The 24040-nt window shown below is 32.2% G+C and overlaps 2 protein-coding genes across 4 annotated transcripts in view; one reads left to right on the forward strand and one right to left on the reverse strand.

The window, feature by feature from the left end:
- Positions 1–8891: 8891 nt before the first annotated feature.
- Positions 8892–14637, reverse strand: LOC143068169 (dynein regulatory complex subunit 5-like). Of its 2 annotated transcripts, none has more exons than XM_076242015.1 (4): positions 14543–14637; positions 11392–11715; positions 9690–10714; positions 8892–9259 (listed from the first exon to the last, which is right to left on the reverse strand). In XM_076242015.1, the coding sequence occupies exons 2-4, from the start codon at positions 11708–11710 to the stop codon at positions 9020–9022; spliced, it is 1584 nt and encodes a 527-aa protein (XP_076098130.1). In that variant the 5' UTR covers positions 11711–11715; positions 14543–14637; the 3' UTR covers positions 8892–9019. The 2 variants fall into 2 exon arrangements, with proteins under 2 accessions (XP_076098130.1, XP_076098129.1); XM_076242014.1 differs by lacking the exon at positions 14543–14637 and adding an exon at positions 12037–12061.
- Positions 14636–24040, forward strand: part of LOC143068168 (RNA polymerase II-associated protein 1-like) — a 40076-nt gene continuing 30671 nt past the window's right edge. For both annotated transcript variants that reach the window (XM_076242012.1, XM_076242013.1), the window contains exons 1-4: positions 14636–14723; positions 21691–21881; positions 22602–22721; positions 23239–23279. In XM_076242012.1, the coding sequence (XP_076098127.1) occupies positions 21710–21881; positions 22602–22721; positions 23239–23279 (333 nt within the window). In that variant the 5' untranslated portion in view covers positions 14636–14723; positions 21691–21709. The remainder of the gene's footprint in view (positions 14724–21690; positions 21882–22601; positions 22722–23238; positions 23280–24040) is intronic.

Here is a 24040-nt window from a genome sequence, read left to right on the forward strand (position 1 = left end):
GAAAAATCCTGTTTAATCAATATAAAAAATTTCAAAATGCAAGTTTAAATTATTGCAATTATTACCCTGTCACATTTTTTAAAATGATAAAAACATCGCAATAATTTAAAATTTACAGTAAACAAGTTTGGAAAAGATATCTGTTACATAGTCCTATAGTTCAGCCTGAGAGCTGTGTCCTTCATTGAATGGTTGATCACTGAAAGATTAAATAACAGTTGTAGTCTCAATTGCCTGTTTGGATAGACACATTGGAAACATTCTAAACACTACATAAATTTCATGTATCCAAAGTGCTTTTCTGGATTTACTTTATCAGTAATGCTCTAAAGCCAAATATTTGAAAGCCAAGGATGTATTACAACAGCAACAGTTAAAAAGCTTTATAACCAAAAAGGACCTGATATATTCAGCCATATCCATCTAATGACAAGTTTGCTTGTGTTACTTATGTTTCATTCTTTCTTTCCGTAAATAACAGTTTTGTCTTTTCATTTGAATGGATCTTTTTGTGAAATACAGTAATTGCCTGTCGTAGATAATCATGAGAACTTGTCACCACTACTGAGTATCTTTGTTTGATATTAAATCTGACCTGGTGTCCGTTTTGATGTGAATAATATATGAAAATGCAGTGATATTTGTTTGAATGGGGATAAAGAATCATTTATTTCTTGCTGAGATAATTGAGATAATGCATCGTTAATCCCTCCTTCCTTCTCATTCAATTATTTAATCCCTCGGGTTAAGAGAGTGCCACACTTTTTAAACGTAAAGAACCCTTGCAACAACTCTTCAAGGGGTTCATAGGTGACCTGTTGCAAGACAAAACTTTTGTCCCAATCCAATATACCCTCATTGTCCAGTGGCAGTTCATATTTATCTGACCATCATCCCAGATGGCCTCTATTATTACAAGCCCTACCTAATGTATTTATAGTTAACTTGTTCTCGTCCTGAACATGCATGGAATATTTGCCACTGGACATTAAGCAATCAATCAATGCTTCTCATTCAACCCACTATTAAATGTATTGGTTTTGTTTGTTCTCATCCTGGACATTTTTTGAACAACAAGCATTCAACAAATACATTTAAAAATGCCTTCTCTCTCAAATTAGTTCCCTTTGTTCTATTTTACTTATTATTAATCTTGGGTTGATGGATGGAATGCCAGTGGATGTCTTCTCGATTAATAACAAGAGATACATGAAAGAACTTGCTAAACTTTATTGTAGTGGTAGGACATTACAAAATGAAAAGAATGTTACCATGGGAAAGTATAATATAATGTATATAGATCTTAAAAAAGTACAAGGATCTTGTAAGAGTAATTTTATGTAACTTGTTTTAATGGGCTCCTGAAGTGTTGTGGCATGAATGCAAAAACTACCCTAAGTGTCCAAATGAGGTGAATCCAAGCAACTAAAGGTCACTTTACAACCTTCAATAAAGGACAAAACCCATACTGTGTAAAGTCAGCTATAATGGTACTGACACGATAAAATGTGACAAAAAGTCAAACAAATAAACCTGTAGCCAATTTGTTGACAAAACAAAAAAGCAAAAAGTAAATATCATATACAGCAAACAACGACAACCACTGTATTATATGATCCTTACTTCGGAGGAACATTTACCGAAAGTGAAGGGGATAAACAAGTTTGTGAGCACTCAATAACCTGGATCAGTCGGGATTGGGTCGACATAAGTACAACAAGTAACCTAAAGACAAAAGATACAAAGTGACAAACTAAGCGGAGTACTCAGTTACTGGTAGCTACTAAGCTAAAGCCAATAACAACTAGTAAGTACTAGTAACTCATGTTCTCTAAGACATTAGCATTCATTAGAATAGAGCTGATGCCTTTTTTTGTTCAAACGCACTCTTATTTTACAGGTTGTACTTTCTCTATAACTCAATGTCTGATATTTGTATTGTTAAAAGACTGTTAAATTGACAACCCTTTTAGCCTTCCAACATTCACTATAACTCATAAGGTCTTTAAAAAAAAAGTATTGGACGAGGACGTTATTTAAATCAAAATTGGAATCATTACAATTTCATATTAGTTTCACACATTCTTGTCATGCATAATTATATCATAGATTGATGTCCTCTTTGGGATCTGAAATAGAGTGCAACATATAACCAAGAGGTTAAAAAGTAATAAAATTATTATTTTTTATTAGAATCTGTGCTAATGACATATTATTTGTTTCGTATTACGTACTTCATTTACCATTCTCAAACAAAGACTATTAAAATTAAAAAATAACTCGTTTCTCAAGTAAAAATAAAAATGTATGCTTAGATGTTCCATCTTACGACCTTATTATGTGTTTCCTTTATAGTTTGCAAGTATCTAAAGGTTCACTGATCGTTCTAATATTGGCTTATTATGTAAAGAGGACAACTCATTTAACACAAACAGCTTTTTCGGTAGCTGATTTAAGAAATAATGTCTGAAACGTGTGTGTGGCATAAAATGAAATTTCAATTGTGGTATCCATGATTAGTTTATTTACAACCAGTGGGTCGATGCCACTGGTGGGAATTTATTTCCCCGAGGGTATCACCAGCCCAGAAGTCAGCGCTTCTGTGTTGACTTGAGTTAACATTGATATGTTCATAATTATGAATTAACTTAACAAAATTTTGAATTTTTGAAATACTAAGGCTTTTCTACCTCAGGAAAGGATTACATTAGCTGTATTTAGCAAAACTTTTAGGATTTTTTGGTCCTCAATGCTCTTCAACTTCGTACTTTATTTGGCCTTTTTAACATTTTTTTATTTGACCGTCACTGATGAGTCTTTTGTAGACGAAATGCGTGTCTGGTGTAAATCCTGGTATCTATGATGACCAAGTTTATTCGAAGTAGCCTAGTCCTTCAGACAGACAGATTAATGACTTCACGGTTCAGCTAGCAAGCAAGTTAACCAAAGATATAACCTTTGCCTACACACTCAATGGAATCGGCTGTAATTGAACATCTCAAATTCATCATAGTCAACTTGCCGATGGAGAAAGATGCCTCTCCTTAAATATTAGAAGTTGTCATTTTGCATCAAATATAATAAATTCGGTGAAAACTTGATGTTTTATCTTATACATTAATTATTTGGTAAGATTGTAAAGTACTAAATAAAACACAGGGGTTAATGCAAGTGCTCCGGCAGAGTGTGCTGACTCCGATCCATTTTTGGTCAACACCGTGTTATTAGTGTCCGGTAATCATTCAGTGATGTCATAATCTTAGAAAAGAGGACAGAAACTATTAAACAAAATATTTATGATAACGGAATTAGAAGTTTAAGGATACTGCTAGCTTATTTTTATTATTCTTGATATGTTTCACTTGTAGTTGCCGCGGTCTGGTCCTCATCTTCTCGTTTATATATGACATAGCAAAATGCTATAAAACACCGAGTTATCACAATTTACACTATTATACATTGTATTATATGTCTCTGCTCATAGGTACCGGTTGTGTTATTAGTGACTAACAACACAACCGGTACCTATGAGCAGAGACATAATACAATGTATTATATGTCTCTGCTATGAGCGGTCATTGTCCTCTGACTTTAAACCACACGTGTTCATCTTGTATCTGTTTATTTTTATTAATAACATATTTGCTCTTCATTGTGGGATTTTTTTTTAAAACCGGACACTCAACTTGTATATGGGGACTAAATGTCACGCCCCCATTTATAACAATAGTTTAACAAAGTAAACCTAGTTTGGGACTGCTCAAGAATAATCAAAATATGCTAGCACTATCATTAAAATCAAAATTCTGCTATCATATAGATGATGTATATGTACTAACCAATTCGGTTGGTAACTGTATTAATGCTATCTATACCACTGAAATAAATGTACAGGAAAACTTATTAGAAAGCCTGTTACACACGGAGATAATTTTTTGATATTGATCAATTGTTTTTGCTTAACTTCCAGTTGCAAATATTACATTCATTTGTTTTACCGATAGATTGTACTAATTGTAAGGAAAACCAGTTCTCTTTGGGAAGGGAGGTCTTGTTAAAAAGTCAGAAATCTTTCTTTGCAAATCTAATAAAGTGAGTTATTGGATATCCAGGATGAAAACTGTCTGCAATAAACTATTGGAATCTATGAAATAATAACCGCAATCCAACTGCATGACAATTTATACAATATAGTGCGTCGAACACCATGATTGGGGATTTAAGATAAAATAAAATCATAGTTTCAGCAATTTACAAAAATGGTAGGAAGTATTTATCTAATCATGCACATGTTTATACTATAATTTAAAAAAAGCTATATAAATATTTGAAAACATTTTGACACGTTTTGACAAATAAGTAAGTACCTTTAGGATTGGGGTCGTGGTGTTGTTGCATGCTGTTAAATGGACATCTGACATTTAATTATAATCAAGGAATGTTACAGATGAAACCGTTAAAATCTACATGCTGATTTAATAAGGCCATTTGTTGAAAAATTTCCTTGTCAAAAAGTAAATTACATTTTTAAATTCATGATTGATGGCATTATAATTGTTCCTCAAATAATGATGACATGGTATTTCCCAGCACATTGACTTGAATGAATTGAGAGGAAAAAATTAAAAGTACATGAATACCCTTACATATTCTAGTTCATAACAAAAAACGTGATTGCAAGTCATCGAAATAATTTTTGTCGATACAGGTCTTAAATAACATCTCCTCCATCATACGATATACACGTATGTCCAGCATAGGATATTTCAGGATTACATTTCAATGCAACTTTTTGCAACATATTTGTTTGGTTTTTGTTTGAATCCACAATAATCATTGATGATTTATATGCATTGTGAGCTTCAGTTTTTTTATTCATAATTGTTTGATATTTTGTAATATTGGTTCATGTTTTCTTATACAAATATTTTCCTTGAACATTTCATGAAAGAATACTCAAAATGATTACTCATATACTAGAGGCTACCCATCCATCGTATATATGTATGTATGTACTCGAGATTCCGCCAATTTAGACACACCCCTTGATTGACAGCAAGGGTACAGCGGATCCATGTACACTCCCTAAGGATTAATTGAGATATGTCCTTTACAATATTATCCCCCCACCAGAACAATCCCCACTCAACACTGCCCAAGGGAGCGTGTAGGACACCCGGAAGTCTGTTATTATGGTGGAGGAAGCCGAAGTACTCGGAGAGAGCCACCGGGCCACTCGGTGGAAACAGGCAAACCAGAGAGATATCAGAAGATTGATCTCCAGGTCAAAGTAGAGGACAACTTTGACCAACCGAGGCCCCTAAGTACCCATTCTAGTTTAAACTCCGGTCTGGGTACCAGAGATGTGTGTGAGAGGGTGAAAATTACCCTTCTGATGTACTGATATTTTTAGCACCCGTGTGAGAATCGAACTCGGGACCTTCAGCACTGTAGCCATCGGTCTTAACCACTAGACCACGAACTCACATCTAAACGATATGGTGTTCTGTGATACAGGTATTGTATTGCTCATGTCTGTGATACAGGTATTGTATTGCTCATGTCTGTGATACAGGTATTGTATTGCTCATGTCTGTGATACAGGTATTGTATTGCTCATGTCTGTGATACAGCTATTGTATTGCTCATGTCTGTGATACAGCTATTGTATTGCTCATGTCTGTGGTACAGGTATTGTATTGCTCATGTCTGTGAAACAGGTATTGTATAGCTCATGTCTGTGATACAGGTATTGTATTGTTCATGTCTGTGATACAGGTATTGTATTGCTCATGTCTGTGATACAGGTATTGTATTGCTCATGTCTGTGATACAGGTATTGTATTGTTCATGTCTGTGATACAGGTATTGTATTGCTCATGTCTGTGATACAGGTATTGTATTGCTCATGTCTGTGATACAGGTATTGTATTGCTCATGTCTGTGATACAGGTATTGTATTGTTCATGTCTGTGATACAGGTAGTGTATTGTTCATGTCTGTGATACAGGTATTGTATTGTTCATGTCTGTGATACAGGTATTGTATTGTTCATGTCTGTGATACAGGTATCGTATTGTTCATGTCTGTGATACAGGTATTGTATTGCTCATGTCTGTGATACAGGTATTGTATTGCTCATGTCTGTGATACAGGTATTGTATTGCTCATGTCTGTGATACAGGTATTGTATTGCTCAATACCAGTGATACAGGTATTATATTGCTCATGTCTGTGATACAGGTATTGTATTGCTCATGTCTGTAATATTTGTTATCTTTCATAAGGCTTAGTGATGTTACTATAATGATGTTCTTTTATGTGCCACTGGTGAACATTAAAAGCAAAGGACCAGTTGAAATATAAAAATACTTCTAATCACATTTTTATGAACCTGTCCATGGTTAAAAAAAAACCTCATCAGTGGCTGTCTTTAGCTCTAATGTATTGTTCTATTTGTGATTTAGAAATGTTGGTTTGGTTAACAGATCTTTGATAGTCTATAAGATATGTATAAAAAGAGGATGTGGTATGATTGCCAATGAGACATCTCTCCACAAGAGACGAAATAACACAGAAATTAACAACTATAGGTCACTGTACAGCCTTTAACAATGAGCAAAGCCCATACAGCATAGTCAGCTATAAAAGGCCTGAAAATTACTTTAGACTGCACATATTTAGAGATTAATATATTGTCTAAGCATGTGTCTATTGATGAATGTCTGTGTTTTTGTGTGTTGTTGGGTTGTTGTCTCATTGACATAACAATCTCAATAAATACGTTATGATTGCAAAATACATTTTATCCTTGTGATAGCTATGAAATGTATACCATCACGTCATTCACTAATTGTTATGGTTACAACATTCAATCTTAGTACTTCGCAAGTTTCCACACATCTCCTTTCATTCATACACTTGATCAGCATATCATATGGTAAAATAATTTTACAGATAAGAAAATTTCAATTTTTGTCCATAAGGGGAGACAACTCAAATGATTGACAGTACTGTTGATTTTCAATGTATAAATTGATATTTTTTTATCACATATCTATGATTGTTCACTTTTAAAACACAGAAACCATTTTGATCAGAAATAATAAGGGTTGCATTGTCTAGTATTCAGCTCCTTTTTATTTGTGGTCTTGTATACATTTTGTGTTTGTTATTTCAATTTTTATTTTACATTTTCCAGTTGCATTCCAAATTTTGAGCCCTGCATCCAAGTCAACCCCATTTACAGGACCTACCGATTGTATGCATTGCCAATTTTTTTCTTGTCCTGAACAGACATGTAATATATGCCATTGGATGTTAAGGTTTATGTACCCTTCTGTAGCCATTTTTGTACGAACTTTTCAAACTTCAATTGTATCAAAACTACAGATATTATGAATAATAGAGATAGGCCATTTTGTACATATTCCAAGGGGAAACTTAATGCAAAGCATTATTTTTTACTGTTCCATTACATTTAATAGAAAAAGAGGACTTTGTGGCAAATAAATCAAGATTTTTATAGAAAATCCACAGCCTTTATCCTTGTACTCTCATATTTGGCAATTTGATGACTGATAGATATAGGATTATTGCATGCAGTGCTAGCATTGATTTCCTTAAAACAAGTTTATAAATGTAGTTATTGGTTAAGACAAGTATAAATATGGCCAAAATCAAGTACACCTTTTAGGGTGCGCTCGACTTTAGTGACTCAGCACGAGGTATTTTGGAATTTACAGGTTACTAAGAACTTTTTGTAAAAAATAAACACTAGCACATCATAGAAAATCAAGTGAGTAATTTATGTTTCAAATTTCATAACAAAAATCTCTGTATTATAGGCTGTGGATTTTCTATAAAAATCTTGATTTATTTGCCACAAAGTCCTCTTTTTCTATCAAATGCAATGAAACAGTAAAAAATAATGCTTTGCATCAAGTTTCCCCTTGGAACATGTACTAAATGGCCTATCTCTATTATTTATTATATCTTTAGTTTTGATACAATTGAGGTTTGAAAAAATCGTACAAAAATGGCTACAGAAGGGTACATAAACCTTAAGCAACCAACATTCAAGCAATCATTAATTATACATGATGGGTAAGCATAACCAGAACACTGGTGCATGTTATTGACAATTGAGTCAAGAATTTTTGATATTAGGCAGATGCTCATATCTTCTCACAGTCCAATATACACAAAAGTGTTGACCTATCTTTTATAATCACAGAATAACAAACATCATCCTGACAACTTGAACTCACCACTGAAGGTGAAATTGAGGTCAAGGCCAAAGCTACTTGACCTGCCAGTCAGACATACTTCTCACAAACAATGTTCTGATTAAAACCTGATGACCTATTTTATATTTTTTATAATGAACATGCAACCCTGATTCTGAAGTTTTAACCTCCAAGCATGAATTGAGATCAAGGTTATAAGAAAAACTTCGGAAAATATCAAATATTGCTGACCTAATGACATAAGTTACCTATGAACAGACTAAACAATGAAAACTTCACCTGACTAGGCCAAGGGTGTTCTTAATCTTCATGAAATATTTATAAAACTTTATATTTAATTTAATTTTATGAAAATCTCTTGAAATAAACCAAACTTCTACACGTTCTCTTTTTTCACCAAATATAGGTTGCACTTCTGTATCAGATATGAACAGCTTGTAGTCTTTAAAATATTTCAATTTTTACAACCAGCATAGTTCTAAACAGTAAAAGATAAACGATGTCTTCATAAAGTTAATCAACAAATACATGTACAATAAGAGTTAAAATTTACAAATATGGCCTAGACAGATAAAATTGTTACCATGATGCATTTTGTATTTCAACACATCCATCCAAAGGGTATTATATAAAAGACAAACATTACATTATATAATTTATCATATTCATAATAACAAATATACATTCCTATATCACAGAATTTTGAAGTCACAATAACAACCTCAGTTTAATTTACAAAGAAACTTGTTTTCATGTCTCTGTCATTTTGTTTATTGTACAGTAATGGTAGGAACTTCAGGTTTAAATCTGTGGGCAGCCTGAGGAGGAAGTCTCTTCCATATTCTGCCACTATTGTCTTGTATTTTGCTTTGTCTCTCAGTTTCTTTATTCCTATGTAGAATCTGTTGGATGCAGTACTCAGCCTCTTGTCCACAGTCTGTTATACGAAGATCCATATGTGTGACAGTTGTGTTTACCTCCATACCTTCTTGGATCTGTTTTCCACCCTCCTGAAAATATTACATAAAAATAGTTTATATGTTATCATTGACAGTTGACAAGCTGGGATTTAATATGGTATCTTTACTTCGTAACTCATTTGTACTTCTATAGCCACATATACTGCCAATGGCAATATAACTTTTTTCACCATTTTTTATAAAAAGTTATGAGTTATCTCCCATTATTTCTTCTGAACTGTTAGTCATCTTTTTCTTTTCTTTTCTTTATCTTTTTTTCCTTTCTGGCTGTACAAATTTTCTGAACATTTTGATGGAATGTTCCATATATAATTCTAGTCATCACAATCAATTTGTTTTGAAAAACTATGTGCAAGTGTTTTACATGTATAAAAAGATAAGACGTAATAAACAAAAATGCATTTTTTTTTATGAAGGTACAATAAATTTTCTTAGCAAAATTTAAACATATTATACTTACAGGACCAAGTTTATTGCATGACAAATCCATTGACTTGAGTGTTGTATTCTGCATAATAACTTCCTGAAGGAAAGGGGCTGTAGCTTCCCCAAACTCGTTACTTCCTAGGTTGATTTTCTGTAATGTTGAGTTTCTCTGTAAAGCTCTGGAAATTGCAGATGCACCTTCATCTCCTAATCTATTTAATCTAAGGTTGAGGTTTTGTAATGTTGTGTTTTTGGTCAGGGCATGGGCAATAGCCTGAGCCCCTAGCACTTTAATGTCATTGTCACATAAATTCAGGCTTACTAGCTGACTACGATTGTTCAAGAATTTCCCAATGGCCCTTGCTCCACGATCGCTTATTGTATTGTGGGAAAGATCCAGAGTTGTCAGACTTGGATGGTCTAGGATGTGACTAATCAGTACTCTTGTTTTGTCATCATCTAATGTGCTTCTACTGAGATGGAACACTTTCAGATGTTTACAAGCAGCAACACATTGAGCAAGTTGTAAACAGTCTCTGGCAGTGAATTTAAATAAGTTCCATTCAAAGTTCATACCACAATCACTGACACCATATGTAAGATGCAATTCTTCCAGATTTGTCAGACATTTTAATACTGGAGCAAAATTAAAATGATCACACTCTGGTTCATCCCCAGCATCACTTCCAGCATCGGATGCATCATCAAAATCTGGACCTTTTGGGGCCTCTCTAACAGGGGGAAGTAACTGCTGGACATCTAACTTTTTAACATAGTTGGCAGACAAGGGCAGAGTTTCATTTAATTCATTGGGGTCTGTTGTCTCTGGTACGAAATTTTCTACGATTTGTTGGAGGTTTCTCTCAAAGTACATTCTTTTCCAGTTGCCACCATATTGAGAAACATCACAAATTTCCCATCTTGCTTTGCAGCATCTGTTCCAGTAATCCTCTTCCTGTACCAGATTAGCAGTAATCTTCAAAGGTATGTCAGTGGAGATTTTGTCCAACACTTTAGACTTGTATCTTGGTGGAAGGTCATTCAAAATGGTAGAGTTATCTGAAAAAAAAATGGAAATCAGTTATTTTTTTTATGATAATTCATGAAAAACATATGCAGATATAAGAAGATGTGGTAAGAGTGAATATTAGTCAATTCCCCACCCAAGTCGCAATTAGAAAAAGTAAACAATTATAGGTCAAAGTATGGTCTTCAACACGAAGCCTTTGCATTAATGATATAAATAATTCAAACAGCTTTGTCATTTATATCTAAAAAGTGTTTTGTGTGATTTAGAGTAAATCAAAGTAATTCATTTTAGACGATTGATCCATTTAACATACCCAAAACTAAAAGCATCCAGTATTTATGTAATATACATCAATTTATGACAACAGAAAAAAAAACCCAATCAATGTAAAATATATTAAGGAAAGGGGATGTAGTAAGATTACATATGAAATTATCCACCAGATATCAAAGGAAAGGATGTTAAAACTATAGTTCACCTTATAGCCTTCAATAATGAACAAAACAAATATTGTATAGAAAACTATCAAAGGCAAAGGTTAGTAATATTTTCACCACAATTTTCATTATAATTAAAGAATGAACAGTTTCTGAGAATCAGCTTTTATCCTACTAGTAAGTCAAGGTTATTTTAATTATGTATAACATTTTCCTACTGTAAATGTTTAATTATTTTAGAAATTAATGATATAAAACTATTTGCTTACTATCAAAATGTGTAACTATATGTTTGATACACAAATCCACCAGTAATGGGACAGTTGCTAGTGAATATGCTGGATCTTCAGCTATAATTCTCCTCATCTGTCTCCAGTCAGCTGCAGGATTATCTCCCCTAACAGATCCAGCAGGAGTTGCTGCCATAGCTGGTCTACCACTACTCTTCCCACTCTTCCCTGATTGAGCAGACCCAGCTCTAGATGGTTGTTTAGAACCAGGCTGACTTTTTGGTCCACTCTTTGTACTTTTGGCATCGTCATCAATTTTATCTTCCCCTGTACCATCTGTTACTGCTGGATCAGACATCTTGGCTAAAAATAATAAATCATTGCAATTAGTTTTCATTTAAAAAATAATTATGTAATAGTTTTAACAAATCTGTGCCTGTAAGACACTGTAGTCCTATAGCTTCAGCCTTGAATTAAACTGGAGAAAAGTGTCCTACAACTGCAAATGTTAGGTTTATATTATAACTTTCCCATTATGTTAATTTTACATGTACAGATGATCTGTAGTAAATTTTCTAGCAAAAAGAGGAGCCTAATGACAGATACTACTTAAATTGTATTTCAATATTTTTGTAAGCATTGAAACCAACTGAAAATATCTATAAGTTAATTCAAGCACTTTACCCGAATACATGTACGTCGTATATTTAACTTAAAAGGAATAACAGTCAGAGGAACAATCCACTGCAAATGAATATTGACTTACTTTTTTTAATGAAAAATGTAATTAGGTTATTTGTTTTTAAATCTAATTGGAAGTTCTGGTCCATGACATGTGACAGCTTATTAAAAAGTTTTCAAATTTTGTTACTAATTAATAATTAGTGTTCACAAAATTGTCATTTTAAAAGACAACAATCACAGTTAATTAATTATGAATTTTACATCATTCACAGATAATATAACAACATATTATTAAAGCATTACAATGTATAAATGAATGTGTTAACAATTTTGTGTAGTAAGTCTATTTATACCTTAATTCTAAACTAGCTTTTAATATTGTAATTTGTTGATAAAAATATGAAGACAAAATTAAAGTTAAATAAATTCAATATACCTTTTATTTGACCAATTTTGATTTCATCATTTAATAGTTTTTTCTCTGACAGTCATTTATTATTTTATTTGTGATCAATTGCCAAGATATAAGTATTGTCATGGTCAATTTATACAAAAAAATGCTGAGCTCTTTGACTGCCAAGTATAGAGGGGTGATTTTTTTTTAAATTTAATTAAAGACATCATCTACAGGGTTTTCAATTCAGAATGTCATAACTTAAATAACGTCACAACTAAAATCCTTAACAACAGAACCAAAATTGAAAATCAGAAACCTTACAGTATTTCTGTTTCTTTTTATACAGATTTTGAAGTTAAATGTTTCAATTAAAAAAAATAATTCATACAGACTTTGTCCCTTTCACAGGTAATGCCTGCCTCATATTATTTAAAGCTATCTTAAGATGTTTGCATTTGCCTAAATGAGTGTTAAGTTTTGTAAAATTAATCTTAATCGCAATTAATTTCAAGACGTGAGTACTTGTTATGAATAATATATGACAAGAACTAGTCATTGTTAAGAATAAAGCAACATATTTCAAATTCCTTCCATATTGTTGAAATTGGTAGTCAGATCTTGTACCCCATCTATATAGATATATAGGAGGGTAGTAATGGGGGTACCTTCATGGTGTATAACGGTAAAAATTCTTGCCTTATGAAGTTAACAGTAATTTTTAGTGCATGAGGATAAAAAAAAATCAGCTTAATTTGATAAATCACTCTGGTTTTTTTCTCCAAAAATAACGGTAACGATAATAATTTGAGACATATGACAAATCACGATAAGGATATTTTTAATAAATGGCTATTATCTATTTTGAATTTATTGAACCATAAAACTAATTTTTGACTCTTCACATTGAATAATCTGCGAAGCGGATTATGTAAAATGTGAAGAATCAAAAATTAGTTTTATGGTTCAATAAAATCAAAATAAATTATTGCCATTCATTATAAATAAATTTCTATAAAAAATAAGGCTTAAAGAACTTTTTATATTATTTATATTAACAATAACAATGTACACACATGTTGGCGTATGAATACACAACGTCAGAGTGGGTGTGTCGCCATCAAAATTGACAACATTGAAAATAAAACTAATAATTTTAACCAATCAGAAGACACCAAAATTTATTTATTGACGAATAATGGTAAAATTATAACCAATTTGACCCTAATGGTAGCCGTAAATGGTCGTTTAACGCCTGACGGTAAAGGACATGACCACCCTCATATGGGGACGAAGTCCCCAATAACAGTAGAAAATTCACTAAAAATAAAAAAAAAAAAAAAATCAGTAAAATTTTCCCGAAATTTTCATTGTACTAATGAACTCAAAATCGTTCAAACTTTTTATGTTGTGTTTTGAATTCCCGCATCTGCGCAGAAATCTACAATGTACTTCCTTTTACCGGTCTCGTTTGCATGAAACATTGAGTTAAATATATATTTATCAGTCTATTATAAAATAGGAAGGAACGCAATATCAATTTCATTTTTAATAATTCCTTGATATGAAAAAACGTTACCTAATGATAGCGTTTATTTGTTTACATTGCATATGACGCCATAACTTAAATAACGTCACAACTAAAATCCCTAACAACAGAACCAAAATCGGAATCGTTACAGTATTTCCATTTTAAAATTAAGATATGTTTGAATTTTAAAAAAAATCATACAGACTTCGTCCCCTTTCACATGTAATGCCTGCCTCATATACACCTTATCGCTATTTGTCCGCCATTACTAGAAATCACACAGGTTCCTGTAAAATTTTGAAGTCATAGAACAAAATATCTGACGCCACAATGGAAAAGTGAGTTGTTTGTGTCAAAAATTCAAGCGGTCGGGTCAGCTGGGATCAGCGAAAAGGTGTATTATAGAAGTAACAAAATATTCTGATACTGTGATGACTGATGTCAAGCCCAAAGGTTTGTGATAATTATTTGCTCTAATTATGTTGCACACTATATACAGAAACGTCTTTGACATAAGAGTATATTAAGACTTATTTTGCCATTTAAGAGATGCAAAAGTCTGAACATAGAATAGCATTTACCAGTTTACTCTGCAGTATGATCTTCTAAAAGCTTCTTGTTACTATGACAATCCGGAAGTAGATTTTCAAGCGAGTTCCGTATCCGGTGGAAAAACAAAATGGCTGCGCCCAGGTGCAGGTTTTTTCTGCTGACATAGTTTTTCATTTTCATTTAAAGATATCTCATATCATATGAATTCAGGTATATCGAATTAACTGTAAAGTAGATAATATAAGGCATGCAGTACCTGTGAAAGGGGACGAAGTCTGTATGATTTATTTTTGTAACTTTTTGTAAAACGACAGTGAATCACTAAACCTTGTGCTAAAAGACAACAAGTGTCTATTTCAAGTGATGGCAAGAAGACAGTAAAACATTGGTCAAAGAAAAACAAAAATCAACAAAAGAACATCATCTTTCAAAAAAACAAACACCTGTTCAGAGACATAAGCACAGTGAATTATCTTTATTTCAATATATTTGTATTAATATGAGGCAGGCATTATCTGTGAATGGGGACGAAGTTTGATTAAATTATTTTTTTTGTATTTTAAATATTTGTTAAAAAAAAAAAAGATACGGAAATACCGTAACGTTTCCGATTTTGGTTCTGTTGTTTAGGGATTTTACTTGTGACGTTATTTAAGTTATGACGTCATGTTCAATGTAAACAAAGAAACGCAATGCATCAGGTAGGCCTAACGTTTATTCATACCAAAGACAAAGAATGATTAAAATGAAATATTGGTATTGTGTTCCTTTGAGTTCCTATATTTTACTAGACTAATCAAAGTCTCACGACAACAAGACCGGAAGAAGGAAGTAGAGTTATGTGTTCTGCGCAGATCCGGAAATTAAAAAACACGACAAAAAAAAATTGAACGATTTTTAGTTCATTAGTACAATGAAAAATTCGGGAAATTTTCCCGATTTTTTTTTTTTTTTTTTTTTTTTATTGAATTTTCTACTGTAATAGGGGACTTCGTCCCCATATCAAATGTCATACCTACTGTTTTGTTTCCTCATCTGAATTAATAACTTTTTTTAATAGAATAACTTATTTTCACGGACTGCATAAGGTATGCATTTGTCTTGTGCAGGGTACCTTTATAGTTTTAAATTTTCTTAAATACAATATCTAATTTTTGAGGACTGCATAAGGCTTGTCTGTGTCTTGTGCAGGGTACCTTTGTAGTTTAAAATGTTCTTAAATAAAATAACTAATTTTTCGCGGACTGCATAAGATACGCCGGTGCCTTGTGCAGGATATTTAAGACAATTTTCAATGATGTACCCTATTCAGAAGAATTCTAGATAGTTTTGCATTCATGAATTGTCTATAAGTCTTATGTATGTAGCACCTAGTTTAACCCGCCTATGACAGGAAACCGAAAAAAAATAATTTTGTGAATAAAATGGTCCCAAACTTTTTTATTTGAACAAGGAGCCTTGTCTCATACCGAACACCAAGCTATAAAGGGTCCCAAAAATGACTAGTGTTAAACCATTCAAACAGGAAAACCAAAGGTCTAATCTAATAAAAAACAAGAACCACATCAACAAATGACAACCGCTTAACATAGGTTCCTGGCTTAGGTCAGGTGCAAACAAATGCAGCAGGTTTAAACATTTTAATAGGTACCAACCTTCACCCTTACCTGAAACAATAGTGTAACATTACAACATAGAAAGACACGCTAGCCTATAAAATATCAATTGAAATGGCTTAACTTTATCAAAAGACCCATTAAGGTAGTTCGGGGGTTTAAATTTTCGCGCCGTCTGCGCATAAAGTTGCGCATTGATATCGTAAGTGATGTACATTGTCGTAATTTTCCATAACAGTAAAATATGATCATTTTAATAATCTTTTTTGTTCAAATGCATTGAGAAAGAGTTGAATAACTTTTAAATGCAATTTTAAAACTTAATAAAATTTATTCTTACAATTGTCATTGTTGAAATAGTACTTCCGTTCTAAAAATAAATATGAAGCATGTTTTTGACGAAGGAGAAAAATGAAAAGAGAATAACTCACATTTATCGAACACGTGGACTGCTTTTCATGAATACTGTAATGCAGATCGAAATTATAGATAACGATCTTCATTTTGGTAGCTTATGAAGCAGTTTCACCCTTGTCATACACTAGAAAAGGTCCGACAAACATGCGAAAGATGATGTAAACAAATCATGAAAAGGGGGAAATTTATACTGACAAGTAAGTACTAATGAATTGAATATACAAGTTCAAAGAGCGATTCACGACCACTGAAAAATAACCTTTAAGCGTAAATAAATTTCAAAACAGTATCCGTGTTGAACAACAAAACAATGACCCCCCCCCTTTTCAGGCTGAAAATTAATTATGAATGTAACTAAAGGCATAGCTCATGGTACTTTTATCATGTAATAGATTTGAAAATTTGTGGACCAGAGAAATATGTCATCTGCATAGGGTTCAGACCATTTAGGTTTCTGGGAGAAAAGGTCATGATTCATGAAAGTAGGGGGTTTATATAATTACATGTATATGCAAACAGAATTTTCTTGTTGTAAACCTGGAGTTTTCGAATGTGAATGCAGTTGATTTTGCTAGGATTCCAGTTATAACATTTTTGGTTAAGCATGCACACTTAAAATTTAGACATGTTAGAACAAAACCCATCTATATAAAAAAGATGTGGTATGATTGCCAATGAGACTTCAATGTATCCAAAAGAGACCAAAATGGCACAGACATAAACAGCTATAGGTCACCGTACGGCCTTCAACAATGAGCAAAGCCCATACCGCATATATAGTCAGCAATGAAAGGCCCAGATATGACAATGTACATGATGTACAACAATTCAAACAAGAAAACAAACAGCCTTATTTGTTTAAAAAAAATGAATGAAAAACAAATATGTAACACATAAACAAATGACAACCACTGAATTACAGGCTCCTTACTTGGGACAGACACATACATAAATAATGTGGTGGGGTTACCGTTAAACAAGTTAGCAGGATCTAGACTGTATAAATTATTTTTAAATATGAATCATTTCACAAAACTACCTTTCTTACCGATTGTCTGGATTGAGAGTCCTTCATTTCATTCCTATCTAATTCTTTATACCATTTATCTCTATTTATTTTTTTTCCATTTTTCTGTACTTCTTATAATTTAACAACCCGTTTTTCTTCATTGTTACATGTATGTCTATTTTTTTTATATTTACAAATGTATTGTGAACATTTCATGCATTATTCTCTATTCTTTAAATCTTTTCCATACCCTCCTATAATATATTTGATCCTACAGCATTTACAGAATCTTCATGAGAGAAAACAAAACTTTTACTACCTAAACAGGAAAAGCGGTCTTGTCATAAAATTATATTTTTCTAAATTTAAAAGCTTGTTAGGTCTCTACACAGTTATTTCGAAGTGCATTTCTTTAATATGTTAAAGACATTAAATGCAAACTTTTAAAAATTACATCTGCACTAAGTGGGTGTCATATTCTCTTGATGGCTTCAGACATTTTTTAACCTTTTTTAGCTGGTCCATTCATGACCAAAAGTTACAGTATAATTTCAACTCTTTAAATACTTCCTCTTTATTTAAAGGCATATTTTTTAAAGGTGTATGAAAAAAAATTCAAGGTATGAAATCTAATCTATAAAAATATTATATAATTGATTTTCATGTGGAACGCATTGTAATGTTCACACAAGATATAAAAAGGAAGATGTGGTATGATTGCCAATAAGACAACTATCCACAAAAGACCAAAATGACACAAACATTAACAACTATAGGTCACCGAACGGCCTTCACCAATGAGCAAAGCCCATACCGCATAGTCAGCTATAAAAGGCCCCGGTAAAACAATTCAAACGAGAAAACTAAAGTCTTTATTTTGTAAATAAAGATAAAATCAAAGGATAATAAATTAACTATGTTCCTATCTAATAGGATAGTAGGAACTAACTGATCTGAACCAACTTTGTGTGACCAGAGCTTACTAAATTAAAAGCTTACGGACCAAGTTTCATGGCAATTATAAGATATATGTTATAGACAAAATGTTTTTAAAGACTAATTTGATGTACATGTATCAGACATGTAGAATGTATAATAATTATTCAAAAGTCAAAATTATAAAAATGTATGAGTATGTGCCTTTTAGGTTTTTGAATGAAAAAGGGGGAGGGCTTGTATGAAGAGATGATATTTTCCTGCAATTTAAAACCTCGTGAATGTTTTTGTTGTATAAATAATCCCAGTGGCAGATCCAGAATTTTTCATAAGTGGGGCTCACTGACTGCCTAAGAGGGGACCCGCTCAGGTCATGCTCCAGTGATTCCCTATATTATTAACCAAATTTTTCCCAGGGCTGCCTCTGAATCCTCCGATATGTTTAAAATGTACTTTGAATAGAAAGGAAATTACAAATGGCATAGTATATTACATGTAATAATTTAATAGTACGTTATGTATTAAACAGTCTAAGGCCAAAAACACTTGAAATAATTCAGGGTCAATTTAGGCCCCCAGCACATACATTGTATTTACATTTAAAAATGCATACTACTGCTGTAGTTATTAAAATTTGCTTTTTTGGGGGCTGATTTTTATTGCATGTAATTTTAGTCTCAAGAGGCATACATGTATATTTGAACCACTTACTTTTCTTTTCTATCCTACAGTAGAAAAGAAAAATAACATGTTAAATACAGCAGTTACAAAAAATATTGTAAAATGCGAATATATACTGAAATCTTTAATTTTATGACAGACTTTATGTACATACAAATCTCATCACATTTTTCTTGCTCCATAAAGTTTGTAAGACAAGGGTCCCGACTATTCATACAACTCATTCTGCAAATTTATCTGTGATAATCTACTTTTCGCTAGATTTAGAGTTCAAAAATAAATAATACAAATTGATAAAACCCCTATGTTGTACCAATTTACACCACTGTCCCAGGTTAAGGGGAAGGGTTGTCACCTTCAAACATTAACCCCACAACATTATGTATGTGCCTGTCCCAAGTCATGAACCTGTAATTCAGATAGTGGTTGTCTTTTGTTGTGTTACATATTTTTTTTTTGTTCATCATTTTGTACATCAATATGCCTTCAGTTTTCTCATTTGCCTTGTTTTTCATTAGTAATTGAAGGGCTATGCAATAACCGCTTTTGATCTGTAGCTGTTAACTTCTGTGTCTTTTGGTCTATTGCGGAGAGTTGCCTCATTAACAATCAATTATCATACCACATCTTCCTTTTATATTGAAACACAAATATTGACACATAAAAACCTTTCAGATAGAAAGTCAGAATGAGACTTATGGATAAAAACTTAGCAGACTGTCAGCTCACACTTTTCATATGTTGTCACAAATATGGTTTATTAAGCACAATAATAACCAGATGCTTCGCAGGACGCAGCTTTATACAACCGCAGAGGTAAACCCCTCATTGCACAATGAACAACTTCTGTCATTTATTTTGCTAAAAAAATCTCTTGGATGGCGGATGACCCGCAAATTTTATTTCAAGTTAATAAAATAGAGACATCAAGCTTTACAGTATGAAATAATGAGCAACTTCTGTCATTTATTTTGCTCTGAAAATTCAGTCAAAGATATTTTATGCCTGTTTTCCCTATATTTAGCCTATTTGCACTCATTTTCATAGGTCAAAAAATCTCTTGGATGGCCGGTGACCCCTAAATTTTATTTCAAATTTATAAAATAGAGACATCAAGCTTTACAGTATGAAAAAATGAGCAACTTCTGTCATTTATTTTACTCTGAAAATTCAATCAAAGATATTTTATGCCTGTTTTCCATATATTTAGCCTATTTGCACCCATTTTCATAGGTCAAAAAATCTCTTGGATGGCCGGTGACCCCTAAATTTTATTTCAATTTTATAAAATAGAGACATCAAGCTTTACAGTATGAAAAAATGAGCAACTTCTGTCATTTATTTTGCTCTGAAAATTCAATCAAAGATATTTTATGCCTGTTTTCCCTATATTTAGCCTATTTGCACCCATTTTCATAGGTCAAAATATCTCTTGGATGGCCGGTGACCCCTAAATTTTATTTCAATTTTATAAAATAGAGACATCAAGCTTTACAGTATGAAAAAATGAGCAACTTCTGTCATTTATTTTACTCTGAAAATTCAATCAAAGATATTTTATGCCTGTTTTCCATATATTTAGCCTATTTGCACCCATTTTCATAGGTCAAAAAATCTCTTGGATGGCCGGTGACCCCTAAATTTTATTTCAATTTTATAAAATAGAGACATCAAGCTTTACAGTATGAAAAAATGAGCAACTTCTGTCATTTATTTTGCTCTGAAAATTCAATCAAAGATATTTTATGCCTGTTTTCCCTATATTTAGCCTATTTGCACCCATTTTCATAGGTCAAAATATCTCTTGGATGGCCGGTGACCCCTAAATTTTATTTCAATTTTATAAAATAGAGACATCAAGCTTTACAGTATGAAAAAATGAGCAACTTCTGTCATTTATTTTGCTCTGAAAATTCAATCAAAGATATTTTATGCCTGTTTTCCCTATATTTAGCCTATTTGCACCCATTTTCATAGGTCAAAAAATCTCTTGGATGGCCGGTGACCCCCAAATTTTATTTCAATTTTATAAAAAAGAGACATCAAGCTTTACTTTATGAAAAAATGAGCAACTTCTGTCATTTATTTTGCTTTGAAAATTCAATCAAATTGTTTTTTTGTCCATTTTCCCTATATTTCCATATAACCTATTTGCACTCATTTTCAGAGGTCAAAATATCTCTTAGATGGCCGGTGACCCCCAATTTTTTTTGCATTTTTTCATTTACAATACTTCAAAGTTAAATTTCACAAAGTATAAGAAAATTCTGTCATTTTTTTTCTATACCCCTGAACTACCTTAACACAAACAAGTGAACATACACTGAACAAATAAATTAGATCTATGACACAATGTAAATACAAAATCAATAAAAAATAATGGGTAAGATGTTAAACGATATCAGAAAGACAACCATAAACTTGGACATCATGCCGCCAAATGAAATAATGTACACAGGTTATTGAAAATAATTTTGTTTGTTGTAAAATATACAGTGATTGAATAATTGTATTTCAGTATAGTTGAATCAAGTAAGATGTTTTCTAGACCTAAACCTGGGGAATCAGAAGATGATTTACTCAAATTTCAACAAGAATTTCTGGCAAACCAAACAAAAGCAGCTGCTGCTGTTGTAAAAAGGGGAGATAAGCGAAAGTCTGAAGATGGAAGTCAATCTGAGGATAAGAGGGATGTTGTTAAAATGGAAGGTTTGTCACCATAAATTATTTTTTTCTGATAAATTCTGTCATACTGATCAATTCATTTGAGTGCCAATTGTCTTTGGTTGAAATCTGTCACATTTTATGCATAAAAAAGGGCATGTCATAAACAACTGAATAGAGATGGCTCAGCTGCATCAGAATCAGTTTTTAAAAACATTGATGTGGAACAAATACAAAATGTATTACAAAAGTCAAATTTCAGCTTCATGTAATTGTATTCTTTAAAACAGCTTAGACCTCTATGAATGCCAGTTTTATAGACATTTATAAACAGTAATCAAACGGAAGTAACCTTAACCCTGTCACCATGCACTAGTAAAAAAATTATTTGAGATCAGTCTCATGTTAATGTGTCTGTCACAAGTTACTGTAGGAACCTGTGCAGTAAAACATAGCTTTATAGCCTTTCTTGTAATTGAAGGAATTGAATCTTGATGGCATATTACTGCTAAACCATGTGATGTCAAACTAGGCACAAACTATGTTTACTTTCTTATTGTAACAGCATGAACAGAGTAAGTTGAGATTATGTTATCAGGTTTGTTGTTGCATTTTGTTGTTTGGTTGTTGTATTATTGACTTATACACCTGACTAATACACCACATCTGTTTATACTTTATTTATTTGTTATGATGGACATCTGTTTACCCCCAGAAAATTCTACTATCAACTACTGTTTATAAATGTTTTATTTTATTTGAAAGGTTTACCATCCGAAGTTCCATCTGAACAAATTCCAGTAAAGAAATCAAAGTTTCGGCAGTCTCAAGAACAGAAATCAAAACTTTCAAAAGCTGCATTTGATCCTGAAGAAGAAATGGATAGTAAGACACAAAAGATGAAGATCTTATATTCAGATTAACGCTAAATATTTACTTGTATTGTCAAACCTGCTTTAAAGATAACCTCTGTATGTGAAAATTAAACTTTGTCATTGCAGGCAACCCACATCTTGTTCCACTGTAATTATTCATTTTGAATCTCAATTCAAAGGTCAGCTAATTGCTTAGTTCAGTTTTCTCTGGTTCGTAGATAGACCCATGTGTACAGGTTTGACAGTACATTGTACTACAAAGTTACACCAAAAAAAAAAAATCAAGAGCAACATAGAAAAGAGGGAAAATAGAGATATTTAATTATAATTCTTTTTCAGAATTGATGCTTAATCCATACATGTTCTATCAAAATACTTATTCTTTTCATACATTTGAGCTGTTCTATATATGCAGAGAATTTTTTATTTAAAACTATCTACATATTTTAGCATGAATCAAAAAGATAAACAGCATATTCATAAACTTTTTTTGCTTCCTTCTTATGTTTACTCACCTTATTTTTCAGAACATGACACACATATGGCAGCGGTTTTGACCAAAATAATAGTAAGTAATGTTTGAAAAGAACTTTGAAAGATGTAATTTATTGAATATCATGAAAAAGATAGGTATAAATATTATAATACAGTGATTTTTTAGCAATTCATACTTTCCCTTTGATCTTACTGCCTAATACTTTTCTAAATGATGGACAGGACCTGATAGTTGAAAATATTAGGCAATGACGTCACAGAGCAGAGCAGCAACGTCACATGTTGATGTCAATCCCCAACAATTTAGCAATGAAATGCATGCAACTTCATTCATACAAACGGACATCTATCACAACATTGTGATTGTACACGTTAAAATAGTTTACTGACAATTTCATTTTGTTTAATATTCTCATCGAAAACATATTGTTAAAAAAAGTTGTTGATCAACATTTTATTTTTGATACTTACTTCATCAGTTTGATTATCAGCTCGCTCTTGCTGGCTTGCTTGATAGTCTTGCTGATGAAGTCAGTATTAAAAAAACCCAAAAAACACTATCTTTTATAAATTAAGATGAGAATTTTATTAATCTAATCAAGAACCCATAAAGGGCATCGTTTTACAACAATATCATGCACAATATGGTTGGATAAACCAAAATAGAAACCTATTACCATACTATAACATTATGGACAGGTTCAGAGCCTAACACAACATGTGTCTTACATAACTATTACATCAAATCTCATAATAATAGAATATTATTTCACATATTTTGTTTCCATCTGGATCTTATTTCTGAACCTTTAATAATGTAATTTCCTAGGCACA

The sequence above is a fragment of the Mytilus galloprovincialis genome, chromosome 3, assembly GCF_965363235.1.
Source record: "Mytilus galloprovincialis chromosome 3, xbMytGall1.hap1.1, whole genome shotgun sequence".
NCBI lineage: Eukaryota > Metazoa > Mollusca > Bivalvia > Mytilida > Mytilidae > Mytilus > Mytilus galloprovincialis.